Genomic DNA, 23,679 nt, shown 5'->3' on the forward strand with positions numbered 1-23,679 from the left:
CAGTTTAGAAAAGCAGTGTAGGCTTTATGCCTGCACCACTCTTTGGCAATACCCTCCAATATGCAAGACTCAAATGCTGCCAAAATTAACAAATGCTCACATGACACAAGTGGTTATTAAACAATGTGTTGTTATAAGACTCTGCTCAGTAACAACCCTGTAAATAAATTAAATCAATTAAAAACTATTTAAATATACTACAAACCAATTACCTGATTTAGAGGATGAATGGCTTTATCCATTGCCTCCAGCCACCTAAAACACAGGATAAATAGCGGGAACACTTAATGAGTGCAGCAAAACTTGATTTCAGAAAAAAAATGCACATATCTCTTACCAAAATTTAGTTTTTAAATAATGTATGACCATTTTTAATGGTGGGCACCTTTCATTTTGTGTAATAATTATGTCCTGTGATTAAAAGTATTATACATAATTATAAAGACAGAAGGGCTGCACAGAATCATATAAATATACATTTTATATATACAGTATGTACGTATACATATTTATCTCAGTCATTCGTTGATGTACTGGAGCAGCAAGGTTATTGATATTGTAGGAACGCTGAGGGCCTGTTCACACCAAGCTGATGTCACATACATTGGTGCACTGCAGTGCCAATTATTGTGAATGGCACTCCAATGCAATTCCAAAATTCATGTGTGCTGCAAGACACTGCAGCACAGCACATCACACAGGGGGAGATTTACTAAAACTGGAGCACTCAGCATGTGGTGCAGATGTGCATGATAGCCAATCAGCTTCTAACTTCAGCTTGTTCAATCGAGCTTTGACAATAAAACCTGAAGATTGGTTTCTATGCAGAGATTTTGCATGCTCCAATCTTAGTGACCCCCCCAGTGTCGTGTGCATTACACTGTGATAAAATGCAAACTGCACCCATTTTTTCATGCACTGAGGAGTGTCGCAGACATTTTATGTTGTATGGGCTGCCAAGTGCATGCATGAAATCACAAAAACATATATAATTCATTGCACTGCATTGTGCTGTGAATAGGCCCTAAGTAGTTTTTAAACCAATAGATGAGTATACACATGCAAACATACATTTTAGATTAATAATATTTTTTTCTAATTTAAATTTAATTTAGTAATTTTAAGTATATCATCTGTTGTGATGTTTAGTATTAAAATGTAGAAATAGAACATTATAAAATCCACCCCACTTCATCTTTAGGATATAAACACTATTCTGGCCTTGGACAAACCATGCAGAACTAAGATGGATTAGCCTGGATCTGTGGTCTGCTTGTATGTGAGGAAACTGCAGAACGGGGGCTGGATTATGGTTTTTTTAAAACCGCAATTAGTGTTTAAGTCATGTTGCATAGCATAGAATGTAACAATTTGTCAAAATGTGAATATTCAGTGAACAAATTGGAACTCAGGCATTGTTACTTGACTTTCATCACTGCTGCTCACCAAGGCAACACGTTACCTTTTCATCTCTTGGTTAGATGTTGCACAGAAATAGAATATGCGGTTTCCAGACTGTGGTACACATCTAAATACAAATGGTTTGCCCAGTGTAGTATCCACACCAATTTCAGAGCCTTCCAGTTTTGTCACCTCAAGTGGCCGACACTTTCCTTCATCCTGCAAAGAGAACCCAGATAAATGTGAAGCTTGTATGAAAACAATGCATTCTAATCTAAACTGCTTTCTTTCTATGTGCAGGTGACACCAGCATTTCGTTTATGATAGATAGACCATAAGGAAACGTTTTCTAATGTGCCCAGTTGCTGTTTTCACTGGGAATATTCATAAGGGCTGTCATGTTTTGCCAGCTAGATACAGGATTATTGCCTCATCTAGCCAAAAATCTATTGGTACCTTAACTTAACCTTGAAGCTCCAGCATTATCCAAAGCCCCGTAGTGTCTGGATCTGAGAGTATGTTGAGCAAGATATGTTGGGCTGCCTGAACACAGTATGAATACAATCAACACAATCTGAACTCTTTTTACAGCGAGGCCCAAAACTGCACAGTATATGGCAGTTGAGTGGTGCTTTAAAAAACACATGTAGCCCCAGTCTGCAGCGCTGACATAAGAGGACCAAGTGCATGAACCTGGCTGTCTTTGCTGCCGTTCCTGCCTGAGTTGAAAGAGGGACAGGCAAAGCTGTGAAGATGAGACTGTTATTACAGAGCTTTGTGTAGCATGTTTAAGCCCACCCACCGCAAAGACAAAGAGAATGGGGACTACTTGAACTTCTGTGAATGTTGGGAGGAACTCAGAATTGTGGGACAGGTAGTTCCATACAGAATAAGCCTACTATGTGGACTAGGTGGAGGAAATACATTTTCCTTCACTGGAGATCTGTGGGAAGATAAAAGGAAAGACGTGTTCCTGGGCTCAGTGAGATGTAAGGGAGACATTCTGAGAGGCAAACTGTCTATCTGGTCGCTCGCAGGCTGCTTACGACCCTATGTAGGTCAGAGAGGTGTAGCAGCAGACATTCCCTGGTACCAGAGAACACTGCTGACACTGACTGAGCCCACTGTCTCATTGTCAGGGAGATTGCAGCTGCGGATATAGATTTTGATGTGTAACCACACTGTATATTAGTTAGTGTTTAAATGTATTTTTCCTGGGTAGGGTAACTAACCTAGGACAATTGCTAGCTGCTCATTTGCTTTATGCCCTATATTTCATAGTTACTGGAGCATCCTACTGCCGCCACTAGGTGTCCCTTATGCCTAGGGCTATAGTTATGGGGCTTAGCAAGTCTTTTGCTATTGAGACTTTATGTCCCTTCTGGCTCCCATTACTAGACTTTCTACAGTGGTGCATGCTGGGGGAGGTTATAAAAGCTCAGGGAGTGGCTTGGTGATCTCTTTTTCCCCCAGGCCTCAGCCTGGGGAGGACATGTTCAGAGTTTGTGCTGTGTAGGCCTGAAACCCTATGGGCCCAACACAGGTTTAACTGAGCAGCCCTGCATGGCCGAGGAGGGTACGTATTGGTACAAGAGAGCCCGATGGATGTCTGCTAGAGGGCGATGGAGTGTTGGCTCTTGTAGAATCCTGGCCCTGTCTTGAAATAATGGAGTCTGTAAGCCTGGTTGCACTTAACCCTAACCCTCTCTCCCCTTGTGAGCCATAGCAATAAAAAATCCTAAAGTGGCTTGCGCCCTTCCTTGTCATGTAAAGCTCTCTACTCAGGGTGGACCATGGATCCACCCTGAGGTAATGCTAACCTTCTCCTTGCTAAAGGTCCACTGTTCCTCTCTCCATGCAGTAGATGTGCTACAGTTGTGCTGCTAATGAGTCACAGGAGAGGTCACTGAACAATTCCACTACACCCTGATAAAGTGTAACAGTGTTGCTTTTACCAGTGTTTGGAGGAATGTAATCCTGAGTTCTTCAACATCATATTTGGGCCCCAACATGCTGGCCAGTGGGGAAAGGCATTTAATATAGATTGCCAGACTATTATTGTAGTACCAACCCCTAGTATAGGGTTTAGGGGTTCCACTTGTTTGTTGCCAACTGCATAGTTTGTTTACCATTGTTTTACATATTTGTTGTGCAGTACTGCTGTTTCTAATGTTTTATGCTGTTGGGGTACTGTGTATATTTGCAACAAATATTCCCCCTTCAGCCCCGGTGTATCGCAGTGCTGCTTGTAGAGAACAGCGGCTCCCTCTGGCGTAAGCGCTACAAGCAACTGCTTTGTTGGACTTTGTAACAGCTCTTCATATACACAAATGCAACCTGAAGAGTTTTATTTGCCAGGGCTTCTTCCTGTCTAGCACTGGTGACCTAGGCATGTTGTTTTTGTGCTTGCAGAGGATTCTGACCCCCTTTATAAAAGGAGGTTATCACAAACTTTGCATGAACAATAGTAGCATTGTACTGATGCAAATGAGTAAAAAAGCCATAACCCTACCTCAGTGTGTTACTGACATTTTAATTCAAGCTAACTTAGAGCTTATTTACCCCACTGTTTCTTCTCTTTTGTATATTCACAGGTTTTTGTATGTTTTCTGATATTTTAAAATGAATGTTTATTTATGGAACCTGCATATACTGTTTTTTGGTTTCACTTGCTCTGTTTCCTCATATTTATACTCCTGTGTGCATTTCATTTATCCAGTTACCTCATGGAAAAGTTGGTCTTGCTTAAAGGAATTATTCAGTCTATTCATATTTTTTTTATTACTATATATAAATGCTGTATAGCCAAGCTTCCTTATTGCTTACTCAGGTTTAGCTTCTTGTTTGGCAGTGTTGCACAATGTCTGTAATTTACGGCTTTTTTTTCTCACAATCCAAGTCTTTAAGTTGGCTGAAATCAGACATTGTACAGTAGACAGTAGTTAAAGTGTACTATACTCAATATGTTTTTTATTAATTTTAGGGCAACTAAATTTTATGTCCCCTTGTCCAACCTTTTCACTTGCCATGGTGACCATAGCCAGCAGGACAGCAAATGAGGGGCAATACAAATTTTTTAATTGTCTCTAGAACAGGAGGGAAGTGAAATCTTCTGATGGGGCACCTGTTCCAGTGGCAACTGTCCAACAGAAAGAAATCTCCACAGCAACACTAAACTGAATGACCCGTCTTCTACTTTATTCATTTAAAAACAAAAAAAACAAAACAAAAAAAAAACCTTTTTGCCTATACAAACACTCACTAATCTCTATTATTTAATACAAAACAAAAGTATAGAAAAGAAAGCATGCAAAAGTGTGAAGCTTGAATCAAGGTAACTGCAAAATGAATTCAAATTTGAATCAAATTAATTGAATTGAAATGAAATGAAAACACGCTATCTCCTTTTTAAAAGGTGTAACCCTTTAGGTAGGCTAAATATCTTGTCTCTAGAACTTTGGGCATCACTGAATATGGATATTTGCAAACCCATTATATTTGTATTTAACTTTAACCTCTAAATAACAGACAATTAGAAGGGACAAAACAAATGCATATTTGTGAATGTCATCAGCAAATCCTCTGTTCACTAGCTTTACTATCCCTTTAAAGTCTTACTATAATGCAGCTTTACTACAAGTTTGCATTTATACATTGTTCTAGATTACTAAAGATCACTTCCCGAAGAAATTGTTTTGTTTTGAAACAAGGAGTATTTAATTTGAGCACGTGCTGCTGTAGCCGTCCTGCTAAAGATAATGACTTGTTTCAATAATGGCTGTTGCTTGATAACACAGGCATGTGGCTTGTACACAACCAGCGGTTTAAATATAAGCCTATTGCTTCACTAAGCTGTTTACATAAAATGCTAAGGCTTATGCCCCGGAACTTGGAAACAAGAGCAGGACTAGATATACATTTTACAACAGAAAGTAAAAAAAAAAACGATTAGTGCTTTGTGCATCCAGCTGTTTTAAATGTTGACATTTAATTGAACCCGTGCTTTGCCTATAACAGGTTCACTTTAAAGCTGGCCACTGATGCAGGTTATACCTATGTTCCTTAACCACCTCAATACCAGGCACTTATACACCTTCCTGCCCAAGCCAATTTTCAGCTTTCAGCGCTGTCGCAATTTGAATGACAATTGCGCGGTCATGCAACATTGTACCCAAACAATTTTTTTATCATTTTGTTCCCACAAATAGAGCTTTCTTTTGGTGGTATTTAATCACCTCTGCGATTTTTATTTTTTGCGCAACAAATAGAAAAAGACCGAAAATTTAGAAAAAAAAAAAGTTTTTCTTTGTTACTGTTAAAATTTTTTGTAAATAAGTAAGTTTTCTTCTTCAATGATGGGCACTGATATGGCTGCACTTATGGGCACTGATAAGGTGGCACTGATGAACACTGATGAGGTGGCACCGATGGGCACTGATGATGGGCACTGATAGGTGGCACTGATGGGCACTGATAGGCAGTGGGACGCTAGGGGGTGGCTTTTGGGGCTATAGCCCCGAATCTCTGGCCCATAGCCCCGAGTCTCTGCAGGGGTCCCCAGGGGGAGGCTCTCTGGGGACCCTGATGTAAGTGGGCGGCTCTCTGGGGACCCTGATGCAGGTAGGAGGCTCTCTGGGGACCCTGATTTAAGGGGGAGGCTCTCTGGGAAACCTGATTTAAGGGGGAGGCTCTCTGGGAACCCTGATGCAAGGGGGAGGCTCTCTGGGGATCCTAATGTAAGGGGGCCTCTCTGGGAATATATACACACACACGTATATTATATACATGTGTATGCCCACCCAAGCATATGACTTTCTTTACTACGTTGCTATGGGCTCTAGCCCCAGATCTTTTGTAGACCTAGCAACGCCCCTGCTGATAGGTGGCACTGGTATGCGGCACTGATGGGCACTCAAAGGCGGCACTGATGGGCACTCATAGGCGGCAATGATGGGAACTCATAGGTGGCACTGATGGGTACTTATGGGTGGCACTGATAGGTGGCACAGATGGGCACTAATGGTCAGTTATAGGTGGGCACTGATGGGCATGGATGGACACTGAGAGGTGGCACTGATGGACACTGATAGGTGGCACTGATGACACTGATGGGTGGCATTGCTGGGCATCACTTGTCTGTACTGATCCATAATGTTGCCAGTCCGTACCCATTTGTGGGCACTGATTGGCATGGGGTATATACCTGGCCATCCACATGCTGGGGGCTTCCCTGGTGGTCCTGGTGGCTTCCCTGGTGGTCTAGTGTAGGCATCCGCGGGGGGGCTGCACTAATAAACAATCAGCGCAGACCCCCCCTGTCAGGAGAGCCGCCGATTGGCTCTTTACTCGCGTCCATCAGATGCGAGTGAGGAAAAGCCATACAATGGCTCTTCCGGTTTACATCGTGATCAGCCGTGACTGGACACAGCTGATCACGTGGCAAAGAGCCTCCGTCGGAGCCTCTTTACCGAGATCATTGTAGCAGTGTGTCAGTCTGACACACCGCACCACCGATCGTCGCGATGCGTGCCCCCACAGGCGCGCGGCAGCTGTTATCCTGCTGGATGTCATATGACGCCCAGTCAGGATAACTGAACCACCACCTGGCCGTCACTTTGCTATAGGCTGGGTGGAAAGTGGTTAAAGTGTTACTAAACCCAGGACCCTGCATTCACTAAATCTGGTCTCCCACAGTACACAGAACATGGGAATACAATTATTTTAGTAAATATAAACTGCTAAATACCTTTTCTCATCAGCAGTCTTGTGACTTCTGTCAGTGTCCAGCCAAGCACTGGTTAAAGCTTGTAGGAGGAGTTTTATGACTGTGCTATGAGACTGCAAGACCCCTGACCCTCTGTCTGGACAGTGCTGATTGGCCCTGTGCTAATCACATGCATTCTCTAAAGAAAAAAAAAACCTCTCTAGCAATACACACCAAACTGAGCATGTGCAGCCTGACTCCATAGACTCTGTGTTATCAGAAATTATCAGGGGACAGTGGAAGGAGGGGAGGATCAGAGAACACAGAATCAAACAGCCTTTTACACAATGCGGAGGATTAACCCCTTAAGTTCCACAGTGAGTATAACAAGCATGCTTTACTGCATATATAGACTGATTTTGCTGTTGTGGGTTTAGAAACACTTTAATCCTTCAAGCTTCAAGTGGCAAATAGAGCAGAAAATAAAGTAACTAAGTGCTGCTGCACATTTAGGGGTGCAATGCAGGTAAAAAGGAGTGTCAAATGTAGACAGATGGCAGAACCCATGTCCCTTTTTACTTGGCCCAGACCAAAGCCAAACAAGCACCTCAATGAATGCTTGTATGTGTTAAAGGGCAACTACAGAAAAAAACTTTGTGGAGCAGCATCAGAGAAAGGACAGAGTTCCTTGTATACAAGGGATCTGCAGCGTGAGGCTTTTATATTTTTGTATGCAGACAGTGTGGGGAAGTGACATAACCTGGAGATTTCAGACACCTGTGGCCAGAGGGAGAGAGGCAGTTTTTTTTTCCGTGGGAATTTGGGGGAACACAGGCACCTCTAGCATTGAATGTATATATACAGGACCTCAGAGCTGTACTAGAGATATGAGAGTGAATTATTATTCTGTTGTTTTAGTTTTGTGAATTGAGCCTAGTGACAATTTAATGAATATTTGTGTTTCTAATAAAGATGCAACAGAGTAATCAAACAAGTTATGGTGAGAAGGGGCTAACAGAATCAAAAAGCCCTCCAATGTAATCAGTACCTAGCACAGTAAAACCTTATAACAGAACTAATTCATGTCTTTCCATCACATATCCCATTATTTTTCATTGGGGACAGCAGGCAGAGCCATGCAAATCATTACTTTACGCCCCATCAGCCAAATGCACATTCAGAACCACTGGTGTAAAGTGCAAATATAGCCTAATATCATAGAGCCATGTATTCAACCTTGCATACAGCTGTTTCAGGGTGAATTCACAGATAATGAGGTGACAAGAGTTTTACTGCATTATAAAATGCCTATCACAGCAAGGACACACAGAAAACAATTGTGAGTAAGGCTTGGCACCCAAGGAGACAGTATAACCATACATGTTATTATGAGAAAGGGCCAAAGGAATTAAAAAGCCCTCCAACGGAATCATTGTGTAACTGTCTCCTGTTCTTTCACCGCTGCTGGTCTCATTCCAGCATCCTGTTTTTTTGGTTCTAGCTATGATGCATCCCTGTCTGTCAGTCCACCTGCGAGGTGATTGATGTGGCCAGTCTCTGGGTGGAGTCCAAACCTGATTTAAGCCAGCCAAGCCTGCAGTCTCATACTTGGGATAGCGCTGGTTATATGTGCTCAAGCTGCCTGTTTGTCTGTCCTGCTCTGCTGTTTGGATTCCCTTGATGATGACCTCAGATCGGATATTGGACTACTCTCTGAACTCTGCCTGCCTTTTGACTATGGATTGACCCTGACAATTCTGAACCTTGCTTGCCTTGAACCTGGACTGTCATTGAACCACTCTGCCTGTCTGGCAACCGCAAGAACTTGTTTGTTTTGCTCAGTTCGCACCTGCCCTGGTGTGGTGGCCAGGCACTATAGCATTGTCTATAAGTCCTGGGGGCAAAGCAAGTACCAGTAGGCCTGCTTGCCTTATGGGAAAGAGGGCTGCTATAGGTGAAGAACACAGATGCTAGCTATAGTGTTTGACCATCTGTGTTAGGGGTAAGCATGACAGTAACACAGTAAAGCCTTCTTAGAATAGAAGGTATTCAAGTGTCTTATTTCATCACATATCCCAAAGATAAGAACACTCAAGTCAGAACTTACTGTGAATATGGCTACAAAACAGTAATGTGCCCCACCGGTGAACTAAATTTTATCTGTGAGCTGAAAAAGTGGTTTAAAGAACCACTTAACTACTCCAATTAATTAATTCCCTCTCCAAACAGGAAGCCCTTGGGTGACTAAATACACCAGCAAATTTAATACATTCCTAGTGGAGAGAATAGTGGGTGTTGGACAAATCAGTATCAGAAAGGATTTCCCATTATTCATTTATAATTAGTAGTTGCAGAGAACAACCAGTCAGATATCTCTAAAATATTCTCACTGCCTTAAAGTCAAATCTGATTTGCTAGTAATAATACATTGGGGTTGATTTACTGAAACTGGAGAGTGCAAAATCTGGTGAAGCTGTGCATGGTAGCCAGTCAGCTTCTAACTTCATCTTGTTCAATCAAGCTTTGAGAACAAAAAAAAGGAAGCTAATTGGTTTCTATGCAGAGCTGCACCAGATTTGTACTGTCCAGTTTTAGTAAATCAACCCCATTATCTTGTGGTACACATACAAGTGGCACACTTTTATAAACTTTTATAGCCCAACTGCAGGATATTAGCAACCCCCCTCTCTAACTGCTGGTATGAAGAAATAAAAAAACATTTCCAAATGCATCCATTTTACTTAAAGTGGAACATTAGCCAGAAAATTAAATCCTAATAGATCACTTCATGCTGACCCCTTTTGCAGGTATAGCTATGTAAAACTTGACTTGGAAAAGAAACAAACTTGACACCATAGCACTAGGAACTCCCAAAGAAGCCAGACACAGTATTTTGAAATATAATGACCACTGTGCAGCCAGGACTGGATGATTTTGGTGTTGCAGCCCTCTTAAGATCAGGGAAACTTGTAACAACTTGTGCAAACAGTAAAAAACAAAAGGGGGCAAATGCCTAGTGCATTACCTGCAACACTTTATTAAAGGGTAAGAGATACAAAGTGTACTCACAAACCCAATAAGAGTGATAGCTTATCATAAAATACAGAAACCAGAAGCCAGCCCTTGAACCCCATAGGTCCAAATGGATGATGTTACTAGCTGACTCGTTTCGGGGGACAAACCCACTTCCTCAGAGGAAAACTTTTTTTGGGGAGCAAGTAACAGGAATGACACAGACTGTGCTGAGGAAGGAAAGATTAGGGAGAAAGGAAAGACAAGCAGGAAAGGTGACAGGACAAACTCTGCTGCCAGGGAGACACAAAAGAGTTAAACTTACAAGGATAGTGTCATATTTTATCTTCCTGACATTCTCTCCTTTCTCCCTCAGCAGCAGTAGTGCTATGAACTTTAGCACTGTAATACTTCTGTCAGCCTTTCTGTTTTGCTGAGCCAAGACATACACTCAAAGCTGGACATACACACATGTTAATTACAGAAAGTGACATATAGTGTTTGAGACTAAGGAGAGGGGGAGAGTGTTCAGTACAGATGTGACTGCTCTGGGCTTCAACAAAATGGCAGCCTTCAGCAAGAGGAAACAGGAGAAATGCTGTAGGCAATTTACAGCACATACTAATTTTGGTAACATAATTAATAATGTGGAATGTATGTTCCTTTGTTAAAGAACATTAAAGTGCTTGCAAAGCCAGTGATCCCAATTCCTGCCAGCCCCTCTGTAATAATAATATATACTTCACAGTGTGTGTGTTTTTTGAAAATTTGGAAGCTAAATACCCTTTTTCACATCGCCAATGTGTAGTCACGTGACTGCCTGCTGGTCTCCTTCCCGATCTAAGGACTACAGTGGGTGGGGCTGAGATCCCTCTCTGACATCATCCGGGCGGTCATGTGACCGCACATCAGCGATGTGACAAAAGGTATTTAGCTACCAAATTAAAAAAAAACACACACACTGTGTACTATATCTTATTATTACAGAGGGGCTGGCAAGAACTGGGATCACTAACTTTACTGCCGCAGGAAATAGTGGCAGGAGGGGAGGCACGAGGCTGTTTTTTAATCAGCTAATACACAAGGAAGTGACAGGGAGTGAGGGAAGGGGAGAGGGAGAGAGGGAGAGCAGCGGGATGATGGAGAAAAAGAATAAGATAAAAATACTGTTTTAGGCAACACAGCATATGGTTTGGATTTATTTATTTCAAAAAGTTCATTAACCTCTCTAAAAAAAAAAAAAAAAAAAAGAAAAAAAAAAGGGATTTAGCTAGAAAAAAGTAATGAAAATACTTTTCTCCCCAAAAAAAGATATATTTGTGATGACTTTAAATGCAATGTTATTAAGCAAAATTGAAGCTTTAAAATGGGGATTGTACAAGTTGGATGTTGGTCTGAAGGCTTATGCTAAGAGGTAGAGGTGCCATCATTCCACCACAGAAACTTTGAGGATCACAGCTGGATCATCATATACAGCACCGAGCAGCACACTGTAACATAATAATATCCTGTTCTAACAAGCTTTGGGCTTGTGGCAAAGACTTTAGTTTGACAGCATTTATAGACACATCTGAGATTATTCTAAATTCATTAACAGTTGCATTTTACCTTTGGCTGACCCCTTTCTGACCTGCTTCAAGCAAGTTTTGCATTCCCATAGCCTTGTAAGGGGATGCAAAACTGGTATGTTGCAAAATAAAGCTTGTCTTTCTGATCTGCAAGAGTTCGACAAAGGGCCACCAGGGTCAACCTACTATAATCATAATAAAGTTATAGAACAAACTTATTGGACTTATTGCTCAAATTAAAAGATTGAAATGTGTTTATTATTTTAACACACCCACACTGGGATTTTAATGTTGGGTGTAGCTTTGATTTCATTATAATTTAATTACAAATGCTACTGCAATAAAAGCTTTAATACACATTACAGCTGTAACATCAAAAATATGAATTTACACATTTGCTAATTTACCTTTTTATGCTTGTAGTAGTGAAGAGTTCCATCATGTTTGAGGACAAACCATCTTTTCCTCCATCCTTTTAGTAATCCTGAATGTGTACGCTTATGAAGATAGCCACGACACGTCGGCCGTGGGGTATTGGGGAAGCGGCTGATGTCTGATCCAACAACCAGAGTCAATACATCTGGACCTGAAGTATATTTAGTTAAAATGCTTTACATCAGTTTTTTTCCTGTTCGGAACTATAATGATCTCTTCATTACATGTTACTACACCTTTATAATAGTAGAATTTAGAGCATATTGTGTGTTGATGGCAGCTGAACTCAAATTTTAAATGAGCAGTAAAATTTTATTTTATTTTTCTGTTTACTAAAGATTTATCAAAATCTTTTTTTTTTCATACCTGTAAAATTTTAAAGCTTTTCTAAAACGTAGTTTTAATAAAATGTTTAAATATATTTTTTCATTGAAAGATTCGAATAAAGTGAAAGGGTGAAGAACTTGGCAGTTGTAGTTTCAAACACAGTCACCCAAGCACATTGACAAACAACATTTTCAAGAGCACATCCTAATGCTGGCTGTTCTGATACATGTTAGCATGTTGCAGGATGGTTCTTATTTACCTTATGTAGAAAAGCAAGCTGTCATGCACATAGAGTATGTAGGTTGGTCCCGGTATTGACCTGCACTGCATACAATATGCCAGCCCAGTACCATAGAAGTGGTGGAAATTGTTTTGCACATTAGGGCTATAAAATATTTAATATTTCTGAAGGTTTGGGTATTTTCTTAGTACCTGAATTCTTATGTATCTAATGTCAATAAAAATATCTAGTTGAGTAGCTTTTCATGTCTCAAACACAGAAAACGGAGCTGTGAGTTGAAAATTGAGGATAGGCAGGTTTATATTTCCGGAAAGGAATCATAAAGTGGGACTTTATCTAAAAAATTTTTTGCAGGAAGGCTTTTTATTGGCTTTTTATTGCAGAACAAAAATCCCATGTCTCTTCTGCCATCAAAGCTAAAGAGGCTTCTTACCTGCCTGTTTACAAACTTCCATAGAATGGTCACTGACTTTCGCATGCCTTGGTGCTGGGATGAATGAACTCCCGTGCACCTGCGTGAGAGTTATGTCATCCAAGTGGGCCAAACAAGATGACCAAAGATGCCAAGCTTAGCAGAAATGGACAGTTCATGGATGTCACATCACTAGAAGGAAGGTCAGTGTGACAGACCTAGCTGGGACAGAGGCTTTTGGAGGGCACTGAATGCTAGCCTCTTGCCTACCGATTATGGGCCCTGACATTTGGGGGAACAGTGCTCTTTGTGAGCTGTATGCCTGGGGACCCTTGAGGTGGTGTTACTTTAGATTCAGGTCCATATTCCCCCAAGAGACACAGACTCTGGGGACCCAGTATGTGCCATATTACAAATAGTGACTGATTCATACTGTTGGGACACATACTGTGAGGAGATGCTGATGTCAATTCCAGCCACCTGTCTCTGTCTGCTATAATTAGTACAATTAGTATAATTAATAAATTAGTCTAGTATGACTTGTCACAGCTTCTAAAGAGTCTTTTCATCCAGTGTGCTAATTAACCCTACAATTGTATTGAGCCGTATGATAATGTGTATTGTATAGTCGGTGAGCTAGGAGACATGAAGTCTGCCCTAAAGGTCATGTCTCTGAGTCACCTAGGTTGTCTAAAGGATTAGTTAATTAGTTCATGTTAATTCTGTTTCTGGTCACAGGTGTATTGTTAGAGTAATATGAGCAGGAGGGGGGACCTCCTCTTTAACTGTATATAAAGACTTGTAATTTTGGTTCTAATAAAGATTCAGTCCTGTTTGAACCTCAAGACAGAGCCTCGTCTCCTACTTGGGGGAGAATTATTCATATGGGTTTCTTGTTTGGCTAATCGGAGTGTTCGGTAGCTGCCTTTGTGTTTGGGAATGGAATGTCTTAAACGACTTTAACCCCTTTCATACTCGGGGGGTCGTTACAGTCAGTATATTGAAGTTTGGTTCCACTTTAACAAAAACAATTATTAGGCTATAATTTCCTCCATGGTAGATATGTAAATGAAAAAACCTAATTTAAAAAACTGACTGAAAACTTGCTTAACAAGTGCAGTAATTACAGGCATAATTATTATATATTTGGAAGAAGTGTGAAATCTCAGATTTACAGAGAAAAATAACAAAAACCAACAAAAATCAAATTAAAAATATATTTTTGGCATCCTTTTACCCAAACAGATGTGTCAGAAGTGTTGCATCACATGGATAAAGTATTATTTGGCCATACTATCAATACTGTCTCACCAATATGGCAGGACTGGGTACAGACCTCTACAAATTCATTTTAGAGTGACACAAGGAAATATCAGTATTTAAAGACATCGCAGCATCTCTGTCACATGTTTAGAGCTGATCTCCTTGTTTTTTAAATTTTACTTTGGACCAAGCAGGTCCAAACGAACTATTTACTTCACCAATAGTTGCACTGGCTGTTTGTGCTGTATAAACTGTATGTAGCCTCAGCTACATACAGTATAGAGTGCTGTGTTCCTGGAGCAGGACGAGAACTTCGAGCTGGGCTGATTTGGGGCTGGGCTAGGCTGTTCTTTCTTAAGAGAAAAAAGTGTCCTTAGTAGTGGTGTTCTACTACTAAAGGAAAATTATTCTTGAGGTCTCATTTTTTGGGACCAGTGTAGCAGTGATCTGTGTAGTCTTTCAAATTAGGGAGGAGAATATTTTTATATATGCCATAAGAGCTCTGGGGCACTGCTTTATGGAAGAGTTAGGTGCCATTCTCTTAGAAAAGGAAAAGAGAAACCCAAAGATATAAATCAGTATTGAAACCACGTGACAAGTCTTACAACACCATCTCGCTCCAGGTTCTCTCTCTTTTTTTGTCAGCAAATCCAGCACAGTACCTAGCACTGGTACTCTCCTCCTTCAAAACAATATTTTTAGATATCCCATTATTCTCTCAAAATTCCCCTCCTCCAAGTGTGAATAATGAATAGGTAATCTCATATTGAATGTAAAACAGCAACTTCTTTGTGTGGTGCAAAAACCAATGATGATTAGCAGTTTGCAGTAACCCAATCACAAATAGTATTTCTAGTTAACTAGTAAACTGAAGTCTGACTGGTATGTATATTGCACATTGAACATGACTTGTTCACATTGATTGTGTTATTAATTTTTTGCATCTTCAAGGCCAATAGCAGATTAATAGGATGCACAATTATATTTAAAATTGCATAACCTAAATCAAAACACTGTAGATTTTTTTTTTTTTTTTTAATAAAAGATATTTGCATGTCCCACTTCCATCACAAACCCCAAAATATAAGGGTTTATTCATTATTGACAGTGAAAGGAGCAATGCAAATCATTATATTATGACCTTGGGCCAACCATGCACCCAGCAACACTGGTTACAACACAGATACAGCTTATAAAGTAATTTCTTCCAAACAGCATACAGCTGTCTCAGGCTTATTTGCCATCATCAGTTGATTATATGGAAGCCATGTGGGGTAGGACTTGCAGCCTGTGAGAAAGTATTACCGGAAAATTAAATTAACAAAAAGCCCTCCACTTATTGGTTACTTTTAAATCCACTTCAACATAACCTGTCTGATTATAGTTACTTAAAGCTGTTGTAAACCTACTGTGATTTTTGTCTGTTTTGTCATTCTACTTCTATCATCATGAGTCACTTCTGACAGTATGTGCCGACACCAGACAATCCTGGGAGATGGCCCTGCTCCCCTCCAGCACACAGCAGATGACTGACAGCCATAGCTGTTCATGGTTTCCTATGAGACATGTGCAGAGGATGGTGTTCCCTTTCCCTCCACTCGGGTCTCAAATTACACTTAGCCCCATGCTGTATGCTGTGCAGTGTGTGACATCAGATACCCCCCCCCCCTGCCTTCTGAAACTTAGAAATGCTGTTTAGAATGTGTGCGTTAGGAGGCTGTAGAGGAGATAGGGCTGCAGATAAACAGGTACAACTTAGGTAGGAGGCTTTGTTTAATCTCTGTATATCACCTAAGGCTAGTCATGTCACTGGGTATATGTGAGGGTTTACAATCACTTTAAATAAGGATAATTTAGCATTTTCTGTTTCACTACAGATCACCCACTGACATCACTGACCTTATGGTTGTAATCAGTAAGCAGTATTCTTAGTTAACTGATGATCAGCATTGTTATGAGAGGAGATTACTCCAAATGTTACTGGCCAATGGGTGCTGCTGCATGTCTAGTTCAAGCAACTATATTTCAGATTGTGGCATAAAACACCTGACAGTTTCCTTTAACTGTCAAGGATTTTACAGCCCATTATCTCCATCTAAGTTCTTGGATAATACTCCTAGTGCAGCCATTACAAAGCCAAAGATTGGGGGTTATTTACTAAAGGCAAATCCACTTTGCACTACAAGTGCACTGCAAGTGCACTTGGAAGTGCAGTCGCTGTAAATCTGAGGGGGACATGCAAGGAAAATAAAAAACAGCATTTTAGCTTGCACATGATTGGATGATAAAATCAGCAGAGCTTCCCCTTATTTCAGTTCTACCCCTCAGATTTACAGCGACTGCACTTTCAAATGCACTTGCAGTGCACTTGTAGTGCAAAGTGGATTTGCCTTTCGTAAATAACCCCCATTGTGTCATACTTAACCCTCTAAAATAGATTCCCTGTGCTGTTAAAGGAGAATTCCAAAAGAGATAGCATGACATAATTGCAATGGTCATGATTGTGGGGGGCAGAGACAGGAAATAAAGCATTGAAAATATTTCTCACAGCTGAAGCAGAAGCTAGTTTGTCCATGCCATTGCTCAAAATTAATATAAATAAAAATTTGTTGCGCTATCAAGATAAAGTGCTAGTGCATCAATAATTTAAAAAGTGCCAACCAATCAGATGACATAACAAATACAGTGCTTAAACAAGTAAACAAGTAGGCTTGTGAGTGGGGTGCACACTTGTTTGTGGAGTGGTGTATATTTAAACTGGTTAACTGGATTTTGGCAACAAATGCATTTATTGATGGACTATTCACACTGAGCATTTATTGATGGATTGTTTGCACTGTGCATTTTTCTCTCTATAAGGAACTTTCCTTGGGTGTTTATGAATTAATTAATTTATTTGCACATGTCTATTTTAAACATACTTGTTTAAGCACTGTATTTGGTTAATTGGCATTTTTTAAAATTATTTATGCACTTTTTCTTGATAGCGGGACACATTTTTATTTATATTTGCTACTATATGTGTGTGGATATATAGTGAGTGCAGCTATCACTATTTAGTTACTTAAATTATCATATTTTTCTGACAATTAGCGCAACTATTTTGGTTCTTTAGCATTGCTCAAAACTGACAGATCGGTTTTGGGTGGTTTGGGACTTATATAGTATAAATATAAAAACTAGATTTTTGCTCTCAAGGGCATGCAGTGCTAAATGCAGTAAAACTTCTAAACATGTTATTATGCTCCAACGTGACATATCGTTTTCCAGCTTGTTTACATGACATAAGAAGAGCAGGGTATTGTTTAACACAGCTGTTTGGCTATTTCCGTTATACACAATGGCACACTCCTTATATGTATGTGTTGCCTATTTGCAATGATTACATTCAAGCAATAAATGTGCTTATCATCCAATGTCACTTTAAAAACTGATATACTTTTTAAACTCAAAGTCTGTAAAAACTGCCACAGTTGAACCACAAATATATCATAAAATAAATTAATCATTGGGAATTTATTTTCACCCTGCATTCATTAATTAACCTATTAAGTTAAATAGATCTTATTTTCTGTAATTTAACATCCAACATTGAGCACAGCAGCCCCTGCTACTTAGGCAAAAATACATCAATGTATTTTTGCTGTATGCAACTCTACTAAATATCTACTGCATACATTTGTGGGATGCCATGTTTGGTATTTATACACTAAGCTAGATCAGATCAGAGGAATATAGGATGTACTCTAGGTAGCTTTGACAAGCTGACACTTGGAGGAGAGGAGTTTGGATTGTGAGAATACAAACCAAGGAACTCTCAGGTCTTACCATGATTAATGTCGAAAGTAAAGAATTGATGTATGTTTCCTATTTTTGGACCATACAGGGGGGAAACTCTTTTTGTAAGCACAGCCAGCACAGTTCTGTAGCTGCAGCTTTTGTCTGATGAAAAAAATGAATGTATTAATGACATTGCTAACCTAAATACTTCATCTGATAACGCCTGTGCTGTAGATGAAAAATATGGGCATGTGTCAGTAACTTTAAAACTTTCAAAGGCTAACTTCTAATTCTTCTATGTAGCAAAAGTATGGATTGCCCACCAGCATTTTTTTGTAAATAATACTGGATGGATAACCCATCATGGTATGCCACATATAAGAATCGACGATGGCACTGCAGATGAGACCTAAGACTGTAACTTCTGCATTTGGCAATACCAGGTGGCTAGTAGTAGGGTAAAGCCCTCACTGATACTACATGTGGGTGGGTCACAATCATAAACATTTAATTTGGTTTTAATAGAGCACAATTTTAACCCACAGTAACAATAAGTATTTTCCAGGATAATGTGAAAATGACCGTAACATACAGTATATCGTATGTCCAGAGAAACAAGTTAAGAAATGTACTGCTTAAAAAAAACCTCTTGCCAATTTAGGAAATTGCAGGTAAAAGCACAGAAAAAGCAAGTATTTTAAATGCTCAATTGCCTGTCTATTTCCATAAATAGTTTTTTATTTACTTGCCATGTTTCTTTGATTTTTTTTGCTAGAGAATTTGACTACTCCAACAAAGTCATTTCCCTGGCACAGCCCCTCTCTCCTTGCATGAAATAGCTCCTTCCTCTCCTAGGAGTGTCCAACTGATGTCTGTGCTGACCCAGCATCTTCAACCCTCCCCACACCTGCCTACATAATTTATATGTAACAGCCAGGGTGGGATTGCCGCCATATCATCAAACGTGGCAGCCAAAGGGCTTTTGGCTGTCTACACAAAGGCTATTCCAATTAAAAAGCATTCATAAGATACACTGAATACACATATAATGTTATGGGAAGATTTTTGCTGAAATGAATGGCCTGGTGACAGGGTCTACTTAAGTATATTCAGATGATGTTTAGTTTTCAGCCTACAAAAGTAAATCATGAAAAGCAACCTCAGCAGCAGTTTGGCCATAACATGGCTATGGCTAGCCATAAATGGGCAGATCATGTACACAATTGTGAAATCTTCACATCCTTAAAGAGTTTCATAAACAATAATGTCTAGATGTTGATGTTAGACATTAGTTATGTTATTTGGGCCAGCTTCTGTGTAAAATCTCTGGTTGCAGGCATATGCCCCTGTTGATGTCCTTATTGGACGCAACGCATCAGGTTATGCTACTTGCTCCCCACATTATTGGTTTAATAAACCTATATTATTGACCTGCACCATTGGAGCCCCCCCTCTCTTCTTTTATACATACTTACTTTGGAGAGAGTTGCTGTGGTGTGCTTCCTGGATACGCTTTACCTCCAGTCCTGCAGAGCTTCATGAGGCTGTTTGATGACATCTGTGGAGACCCTGACTTCCATTTTCTTCTGAGGGAGCCACTGATTCGATTATCCAAGTCTTACTGACCTAGTGTCGCTGGCATCTAGGTCCACCTTATTCGGTAAGAGTACCTTATTATTTCCATTCCTTGGATTCACCATTGTTGAATTCGCATAAGGTCGTTTACACAATAGAAGATTGACTCTTCATTACCACGGCTTCCCTTTGGACTTTGTTTATTTATGCACTCATTTTGGACTTTGCACTTTGGGACTGATTGTCCCTTATTGGGTTTATTCCCCACATTTGTTTTTCTCTTTTTTTTTTTTTTGCACTTTACACAGAGCATACATCATGTTAGCGCTACATTCTTTATAGTTTTTGGTTCAAAATTTTGGTCACAATTTATGTAGCAGCTGTCACTATATATTGATATTTGCGCAGTATTTTTCCACTTTTCAAGAATTTCTACTTCCAAAAACGGGTGTTCAGGAATGTCAGGAGTGGTCAAATTGATGTTCAGTTGAGGGACTATCCTTCACTGGAACTGGAGTATAGGGTGGGGGAGCTTGTACAAAAAAAAAGAGAAAGAGAGGCATAATCCCTAAAAAGTCAATAAATAGAAAGACAGAGTATCCCCGAATCTCCTGGGGGGGGGGGGGGGGGGTCATTGGGGATTTTTAGCATGCCTAACAATGTACTCCACAAAAAAAGGCAAATTTAAAATCTAAGAGTACAGTCTAGAATAATCTGATACATGCCAGATTTGTCATACAAACAACAGAGCAGTAATGATGCTGGAGATCAATGTATGTGTTTCACCAAGATAAGGGCTTCATCAGGATCCACTTCGTGTTCACAACATATGGACCCAGAACAGCGAGTGCAGCAAAAGCTGATAAAAAGACTGTTTAACAGTACAATACCAACATGGTGCTATCAAGAATGGTATTGGTTCTCCGTACAAGAGAAGATAGCAAAGTTTTGACCCAATATATCAGAGTACCAAAGGAATATAGATGGTAGTCAAAACCTTAAATTTAACCCAAATTACGTTGTGAACATGAAGTGGATTCTGAAGAAGACCTTATCTGGGCGAAACACGTCAATCCCAGCATCGCTACTGCTCTGTTGTTTGTATGACAAATCTTACAGCATGTATCACATGATTTTAGACTGTACTCTTAGACTTTAATTGTGTCTAATAAATATTGCTGTTTTTATGTATATCACCTTTTTTGTGGAGTACATCGTTAGGCACGCTAAAAATCCCCTGCATGCCCATATCTCCCCTACCGGAAGATTCGGGATACTTTGCCTTTCTATCCTCCATTGGCCTATTTAGAATGGATAATCATTGGGAGTGATCTACTAACATGTCATGCGTGGTGAAGGTAAACCAAGGATGCCTCTGTTCACTATACAAATTTTAATTATGTGCAGGTTAGTTTGCTATTTTGTAAAAAAAAAAAAAAAAAAAAAAAATCCCCAGCTCTTAAATGGGTGTTTGAAAAGTCAATTTGTCTCTAGTATTAAAAAAAAACAACCTGTTAAACTCCATCCCACGATACAGTTTAAAAAAAAAAACCCACAGACTTATTTTTGTAAGAAAATAAAAATAACAAATGTAGGAGTAAGAAATAATTAATGAAACACTGAACAGTAAAAAGTGACACAGGGGCTTATGTATACAATAATGTAACAAAAAGAAAGCTATTTTCAATTCTGCAGTACAAATTTGAAAATAAAACAACCTGAAATTTCCCATTAGTACACTGTTTGACCATTAGTCCGTACATGGAATAATACAAAAATAAGATATCTTATTAAGATTAAGATTAAGAATTAAGATATCTTAAAATCATGTCACATTGTAGTTCATATCTAAGAACTTTATTTATTACACAGCTACCTAAAATAACTGTAACAGCTATGCAAAACTAATGAATTGTGATGTGCCAACTAGATTTATTTAGACACACAGTATATGTAGTATATAGGTACTATGCACAGTGTAGCTCATTATGTTAAGATGAGTTCTAACCTTGTCTTGCTAGGCATGCAGCTTCTGAATGAGGAATACTGGTGACATCAGTTCCATTAACAGCCATTACTATGTCGCCCACCTGAAGTCCTGCTTCTTCAGCTGCTCCATCTGTGAACATAACACATACATAATGTCTGATCAATGAGAATTGCATATTTTCTCACTAAAATATTCCTAGGAATTACAAAAACTAAATTTCTAAAGGAATAGTTACTTTGATTTTGAAATAAACAAATGTGTTTCCATAAGTGTAGCCTGTGAAATATGTTTATGTGCAAATCATTGGGGTTGATTTACTAAAGGCAAATAGGTTGATCACAATTCAATCAATGTGTTGCACTTCTAACCAGCCTTAAACCTCCTTCTAAACAGATACTATGTATCACTCTATAATGCACATATAACATCAAGTGCTTATGTAATTAATCTGTGTGCGCAAATAACAAAACAAAAAAATAAAAATATATTAAAAAAATTGTATCTGCTTAGAAGGAGGTTTCAGGCTTGGTTCACACTAGTGCGACACGTGAACCCTGCAAATCCACTGCGGGTTCCCGCATCGCACCTGACTCGCTTAGTAAGCTTGTGAACTGCTTAGAGTGTCAATAGAAAGTTAATGACACCCCCAAATCGGTTTGCATATTGCAGTGAGAACTGTCAGTTCTGACATGAATCGGAATGCATGGGTGAGAACACCCATGCGATCTGATTCTGGTGCGGACCAAAAAAGGGTCCTGTGCAAGTTTGGTCCGAATGCGATGCAAATTAAGCCATACTATCTGTATGGCTGAAATTGTATCACACAGACATCGCATGTGATTTGCACTGCAGCACGGTGCAAATTATATGCGATATCTCACAGCGCACTGGTATGAACCAGGACTTAGGGTTGGTTTAGAAGCGCAGCACATTGATTGAGTTGTAATTACATTTCACGGTATGGGACTGTTAAATAGGTTGTTCAAGTTGCAAGGGAAATTGCACTCTGCAAGAGAGTTTTCCCCTGAACCTAGTGAATGTGGTGAATTTTCACCTTGCAGAGAATATCCAATCATGTGCAAAAAAATAAAATTAAAACATAATTTTTGATTGCACTTGATTGGATGATGGAAGTTATCATAGCTTTAACAAATTCAGTAATTTCCAAGGACTAACCCCTTGCACAGTGCAACTTACCTTGCAAAGTGAACAGTCTATTTGCCTTTAATAAATCAACCCCATTGTGTCTTCTTAAACAGAAAACCAGAATAATATGCTGCTTGTGCTGAAGTGTACTTTGGCAGTATTCTACACTTTCTCTTTCAGTGCAATCACAGTCACTGATGATAAAAATGCCTTCACTGCAGATACCTGCCTGATTTACTTATAGCCAGACATTGTTTACAGACCCCAGCTATATTCCACAGCACTTACTGTACACTACATGTGAAGTTATGTACTTTGTTTTTAGGCAATCAGTGCCCAGATAATAATTGTGCACTTTTTGCATCTACATTGGCTGCATAAGATACATAACTATACAAAATTGAAAAAACACTACAACAATATGTCTTGGTAGACTCTAGGAAAGAACTCCACTCGATTTAACAAGCCTACACTCACTATTAACAACCCCCCAAAGTATTATCTAGAGTGGACCACATCTTTGTCCTTACCCACATTTTGCCTCAGCTGGACTCCTGCTACAAAGCATCCATCCCATGGTCAGATCACAATGCCATGATATCAACTTTTTCACTGCTTATTGCAAAACCACATGATGGTGGATAGTTGCTGAATGACTTTTTTCTAAGTAGTTTTGAGGTGGTCCACAAAATTACAATCTCACTAATGGAATCTTTTACCTTAAATTTGACCCCAGACATTACTCCAAAAATCCTCTAGAATGCCCATAAATTAGTGCTCTGAGGCTGTCCAATTCAATTTCTTCCAAGTTTAAAAAACAAGGAA

At 39.6% G+C, this 23,679-nt stretch overlaps 1 protein-coding gene across 2 annotated transcripts in view; it reads right to left on the reverse strand.

Moving 5' to 3' along the window:
• LOC141137341 (uncharacterized) overlaps positions 1-23,679 on the reverse strand; it is a 90,762-nt gene that overhangs the window by 11,679 nt on the left and 55,404 nt on the right. The window contains exons 7-11 of one of the 2 annotated variants that reach the window (XM_073624577.1): positions 21,727-21,837; positions 18,192-18,305; positions 12,093-12,271; positions 1,463-1,620; positions 213-255 (exon numbers count right to left, since the gene is read on the reverse strand). In XM_073624577.1, coding sequence (XP_073480678.1) covers positions 213-255; positions 1,463-1,620; positions 12,093-12,271; positions 18,192-18,305; positions 21,727-21,837 — 605 coding nt within the window. The remainder of the gene's footprint in view (positions 1-212; positions 256-1,462; positions 1,621-12,092; positions 12,272-18,191; positions 18,306-21,726; positions 21,838-23,679) is intronic. The other variant, XM_073624578.1, reaches the window with a different exon arrangement.

Source organism: Aquarana catesbeiana, linkage group LG01 (assembly GCF_042186555.1).
Source record: "Aquarana catesbeiana isolate 2022-GZ linkage group LG01, ASM4218655v1, whole genome shotgun sequence".
NCBI lineage: Eukaryota > Metazoa > Chordata > Amphibia > Anura > Ranidae > Aquarana > Aquarana catesbeiana.